Raw genomic sequence first — 6,133 nt, 5'->3', positions numbered from 1 at the left:
AATGTCGAGTCCTTGATCATGGAAAGTGCGCGTTGCCGGGTTCACGATGGACAAGCCCCCGAGCGAGGTGAGGATGTCGACTTCCCTACGAGCGAGCCCTTGAGCGTGGCAAGTCCACGATGGGTGAGCCCCCGAGCGGTGCGACTGCACGTGGCGAAGTAATCCGAGCTTATTCCGATCTAAAGGTTTACTGGAGCGCAAAAACCCGTGCACAAATAACAACATGGGCCGAAAAATATTTGGCCAAATAAATTTCACGGATGGTAATTAATTGAAAATATAGCACCTAATGGTCCTTGTGTCGGATGGTGAGTTCGTGAAGCGAGTCTGCAAAGGCGAGAGCGCGCTGATGGGTAGGCGCTGGTGGATCTTCTTAGTGGCAGAGTCAACCGCGACGAAGACGAAGTATTTTTCAAAGATGTCCGAACATCCGATTGATATGGGAGAATGATAACCCGATTCGCGCGTAGTTTGTATGAATTCATTTTCCGATATACTTGCACGGACAAGAATTGCTCCCCACTTCTCCACTAGATGATTTCTCTTCATCTGTAAATCTAGACTACTAGTATTAGTATATATAGGCCGGCCTTCCATCCTAGCGCCTCCTGCAGGCAAATCAGCCGGAGAGGAGGGGTGAGCACCCGAGGGCAGTGTGGAGGAGCGAGGGGCAAGAGAGAGAGAGAGGGTTTGGGGGATGAGAGCGCATATCTAAACGTGTTTTAAGTGTATAGATACATGTCAATCTAGCTAAATATGTGACATCTGATTTTAGACGGAGCAATAATTTAGTTACTGGCTGACTTACCACGGTTTCCTGATTTCACACCCCCCTTCGAAAATGGGCTTCTCGGTTAGGCTTGAATTTTTATTGTGCCGAGACGTCCGTGAGAAAATGTTAGGTACCATCTTAATATTTAAATATTTTTAGATTTTGAATTAAAATTTATTTTCAAATCGTGTACGGTGTTTTTCCAGTAACCGTCGATAACTATAGTTACCACCAATCTCAGCCACCACCGAGAAAAAAAATCGAACCGGTGGCCGAAACCTTGGAATAGAGTGAGTACTCCTAAAAATGATAAAATGAAGTAGAAGTGAGATTTAGGCAGGATAGATACTTTACAGTCAGTGTCTTTCGCTTATTAGTATTCGTCGTCAGGTCTTATGGAATTCTGTCTGCGCATTTCTCAGAATAGACGAGGTCACACAAGGCCAGGTGTATCTTGCCCACAGTTGCACTGTCAGGATCTGATCATCTAAGGGCGGATGCGAGTCCTTTTCCGTATCGTTGTGGGGGCTGATGATGGGTTGCTGCAGCGTGTGGAATGTGGCTACCACCTTTTATTATCCGCAAAGTTAGCTAATGATGATGACGATGCTGCACCGACAACACAATTGTAATCATTTGTAGATTAAAGAAGACATGTTGAACCATTTGTTGCCGTTGGTTGGCATGATCATGGGCCGGGTGTTACGGTCAAGTGTCTCCATTTCATACTGTTACACGATAATTTGGTTACCACGGGCACTCCTCTATCTGCCAATCTCTATCGATTTCGTTTAGGGTATGTACAATGATGATGACTCCGTTATCTGTATGGGATGGTTATTTGTATTTTGGTGATGTGGAAGAAAAAGAATAAGTAGAGAAAACAAGGCTATCTTTAAATTTTTAAACAGTCTATAGCATTCTTACAAATAACTTATAGACTTCAATTTTACGATTGTATTAAGAGCGGCTGTAACTTATACTCACATATGGGTAGGCTAAAAATAGACAACTTACAGACAAACTATTGTACATATCTATACTATTGTCTATATATGACATGGTGTACTATTACAGACTGTCTAGACCAATGTATATGCTAACTTAGACGCTCATTGGTGTTCGAACAAACGGAGAAAAATGCTACCTCCAAATTTAGGTACCGGCAAGAAAAAATATACGTGGAAGGGGTGGAATTTTCGGTAACCAATATTACCAGAGATAGCTGATCAAATGTCGCAGAGGATTGTCAAAAAAAAAAATCAATTTGAAACTCTAAAATATTTAGGCATTTTGAATATAATGTTTAGAGGAGGACAAAACAATGACTTCGGACAGATTAGTTAGAGCATGGGGTTATAGCAAAGGGGGAGCATACATGGTTTAGGTTGGACTAACCAACCAGCCCAAACTAAACCAAATTCAAATGCGTCAAGATTATGTCAACATAAAATACATTTGCCGTGTCGTCGTCGCATCCCTTCTTGGAGGTGCTGCTTGGTACACGGCAGTGCTAGGAGCGTGGTGGGAATTTCTCGGAGGGTGCAACGGCTATAGAACATCTTCGTTTTCGTCAATCCGACCTTTTCTCTTCTCTTTCTTTTGTGTTTTCTTTTGAGCGTGCTTGTACTGCCAGCGGTTCGTATTGTGTTGTTGATATATTAATATAGTGGGGTAAAAGTCAATGTCAACTCAAATACATTTACCAAAGGAGGCAAGAAATTTTTGTTACCGGCTAATAACCGTGTTATTTCACTCAAAAAAGGGGAGGGGAAAAGAGGGGAGGAGGGAGGGGGTGGAGACACGTCAGTAAAGGGCTCGTCAGGCCTCTGTTCTAAATTCATTGTCACATGTTAGACGGAAGGCTCGAAATGAGCCCGGCTTTGAATTAACAAAGCCATCAACCGGCCAGGAGTTACACCATGAGTTACAACACACATAAGAAACGCACACCGAAAAGCTAACAACAAACGACAACACAGAGAACGCCGCCATGCGCCAGGTTGAGGGAGCTTTGTCATCTGTTGCATCGGAGCGAGCACGTCAATGTCCACGCCAACAAACCTCCTATCGCATCAACACAACAGCTCAAGGGGGACTCGACGGCGGGCCACCATCCTAGCAGAACTTGAGGATCCAAAGGTGAGGGGGTCTTGCGGCGACGCCTCCAAGAAGGTGCATGGCGCATGAATGCGTCATCGTCGTCGGCAGAGACCGAGGGCCTGCAAAGCTTTCACCCAGACCCCGAACCACCACCCCCGAGCTCGGGTTAGGTCCAGACCAGAAACACAACATCTTCCAATGGCATTGGGATAGGCACACCAGCCGAGACTACGACCAGACGCCGACCTAGCAAAGCCCCCCAAGGCACTAGGCGGGCCGTCAGCTACCGCAGCAAGGCCGTGTAAAAGTAGCCAGGCTGACGAGGTGAGAGGGCTGGAACACCAGCGAGAGATCAAAGGGTGATCCACAAGACACTACAAGAGAAGGTTGCCCGAAGCGGGGCCACCAAGATTAGCAGGTTGAGGCGGAGGGACGGAAACCATCAATTCGAAACGGGGAATCCACATCGGGACGCCTTCAACAAGGGAACGACACCTGAAAGGTGACGCCGTCACCGGCAATGGCAAGGCCTTGCGTAGCTTTCGCCTAGATCCCACCGGGTCAAAATCTGGTCGCCGTCGCGAGGACGCAGAGCGGACAGAACATAGCTCACAACCGCACCTCCAACCCAAGCCACACTAAGACCTAGCCCCAACTAGATTCACCCACAGGAAGAACGCAAGAGCTGGTTGGCCAAGCCCGGCCAGACCCGGAACCAGACGTCGCTCGACGTTGGATCGGCGGCGCCACGACGGATGCACCAACACCAGCACGCCAGCACCTGCGGCAGCGTGACCCAAATAGATCAGAGGGAGAGACCACAACCGCAAGAGCAGATGCAGTACGGAACATGCCGCCTACCCGGCGAGCACGCGCCGGCTTAGGAACCCTATCCCAAAAAAGCCGACCAGGACGACGCCCAGTGCATCGTCCGAGTGTCGAGAACCCCCGCGAGAACCCGAAGGACGCCGACACAGATGGGCTTCGAGGATGCCAGATTCGCAAAAGGGCCCACCCCCGACTCCGAGGGCCTCAACGCCGGTCCCGGCAGAAGGGAATAGCGGCCGGACCACGCGGTGCCCGGATCTGGGCCCACAAACTCAGATCCGCCGGAGCCCTCAGGCCCACGCCCAGGGCCAACGGCGGCGAGCAGACACCGCGGCGGCAACATCGCCGCCCGGCGGCCGCTGCCGCGGGCGAGCAAGAATCGCGCCGGCCGGAACCGACGCAGCGCCGCCCACCGTTAGCCGCGACCTGCCCCCGACGGGCCCGACCGACGCGCGGGAGGAGGACGGCCGAGGCACGACGAGGGGCTACGAGGCGCCGCCGCGACCGCACGCTCCGCCGCCCGCGACCTCGGCTTGCGCGGCGCCGCCGCACTTCACCACCGCAAGGAGGGGGCCGCCCGTCGGGCCTCCAAGCACGCGGAGAAGGGAAGCTCCGCCGCCGCCGGCACCGCGCGGGCTTTGCCCGGCGGCTCGCGCGGCGGCGGCAGGGTGAGAGGCTGGAGGAGGGACGGGGCTGGAGGAGGCGGCGCGCTCCGGTCGCCCACGGGCGGCGACGGGAGCGAGGCTCGGGCGCGCGGCTGGCCGGTGGGGAGGTTGGCGGCGCGAGCGGAAGGCGGCCGGCGGCGGCGGGCGCGGGGGTAGGGGTTCCAACCTGGAAAGTTGTTGTCACATGTTTAAAAACCTAATCCTCGCATCAGCTCTTTTGCAATGGAGGCATACAGTGATACAGGTAGATTAGCAAACGTAAGTAGCGCAACTATGTACAGCCCCGTCTGGGCACACGTGTCACTACACACGGCGCACACCACGGCGATGAGCTGGTGCGCTTGCCATTAACAATTGACGCGTCAATAGCTGCCTTTCTCTTATTGAGCTGCTGCTGCAGCCACCGGCGCCTGCCGGTGCTGCGTCCGCGACTCCCCGGAGCAGACGAGGAGGGCCTTCTGGAGGCACCTCTCGACCTGGTACCCGCCGCCGTGGCCCACCTCCCTCTCGAGGTGCCGGCAGTAGCTCCGGAAGACGCTGACGCTGACGTTGAGCCTGAACCGCATGAGGAAGAGGAAGTCCAGCTCCAGCTCGCCCAGCTCCGCCGCGCTGAGCCCGCCGACGGCCGCGAAGTAGGAGTTCTTGTAGTTCCGGTCCTCCACGAACTTGGAGGCGACGAGGATCGCCGCCGTGAGCAGCCGCTGCGCGTTGGTCGGCACCACGCGCACCACTGGGCCGTCGCCGACGCCGCGGCGGAGCCGGTCCAGGTAGGCGTACGCCACCACGTACACCTGCGGCGAGACGTGCGCGTAGCGGGAGAAGCGCTCCAGGAACTCCCGCATGCCCATGTCCAGCACCGTGCCGCCGTCGAACGCCGCGATTCTCCTCGCGTCGTCTCCGGCGGCCTCGTCGTGGCAACACGCCGTGCTAGGGCTCGCGGCCAAGGCCCTCTCGTTGCGGGCGATGTGCCGTTCCAGCAGCGAAGCGAGCACCGACACGACGACCGGCGGCGACAGCGCCGCCGACATCGCGCTGCCGTCGTCGCCGCCGCGCGGGAAGACGTGCGCGTCCGACGCTAGCTCCTCGGAGGAAGCCATTTCTTGAAGATTTGTTGGTGGTCACAGGCTCACAGCTCACGAGGACCCTTGGACACGCCTATGAATGAATGAAATGGCTAGCTGGTTCTTGGCCACACCTGCAAGGTCCCTGGGCTGGAGAAGGCTGATACTTATATGCATGTCTGGAGGGCGGAGGCGGCAGGACGTGGGCCGGTGGCTATAAAGAAGGGAGGAAAGGAAAGGTCGATGAAAGCAAAGTCATCTGCCCTACGGGAGAATTCTTACGTGCTTTTGCTTACGGGCTGACGTGTTGGCATGGTGGGTGGTTCACGATCCTACAAACAAGGGAAGGGAAAAATCTGAACCAATTCTGCGCCTCCACCTCATCCCGTAAGTGTGTTCCCGTAAATGTTTCCCGTAAGTGTAGCATTATTAATCACCGCGTGCACGTAATTGGGGGGCACTGGACATTGACGAAGCCTTCAAGCACCTTCCATTTTGGCCTTGAATGGAGGATCTGAGCTTACGAAGCGTATAATAAGGGTGTGTTCGGTTTGGGAATTAGGTGGAATGGAATGGAACCATTCCATTCCACTGTCACGGAACCGTTCCATCCCTGTGTTCGGTTTGGACAAAAAAATTGTCACTGAGCAGTTAATCCATCCCTGTGTTCGGTTTTGGAATGGGATGAGAATGGAATGGAATGG

General features: G+C 54.0%; 1 protein-coding gene across 1 annotated transcript; it reads right to left on the bottom strand.

Annotated features, from left to right (window-relative positions):
* Positions 1-4,538: 4,538 nt before the first annotated feature.
* Positions 4,539-5,688, bottom strand: LOC127335856 (cyclin-P2-1-like). Its single transcript, XM_051362591.1, has one exon. It carries the CDS (start codon positions 5,463-5,465, stop codon positions 4,749-4,751), a length of 717 nt encoding a protein of 238 aa, XP_051218551.1. The 5' UTR covers positions 5,466-5,688; the 3' UTR covers positions 4,539-4,748.
* Positions 5,689-6,133: the final 445 nt, after the last annotated feature.

The sequence above is a fragment of the Lolium perenne genome, chromosome 2 (assembly GCF_019359855.2).
Source record: "Lolium perenne isolate Kyuss_39 chromosome 2, Kyuss_2.0, whole genome shotgun sequence".
Lineage (NCBI taxonomy): Eukaryota > Viridiplantae > Streptophyta > Magnoliopsida > Poales > Poaceae > Lolium > Lolium perenne.
The sequence above is the reverse complement of the archived record's forward strand: the minus strand, read 5'-3'. Positions and strand labels throughout refer to the sequence as shown.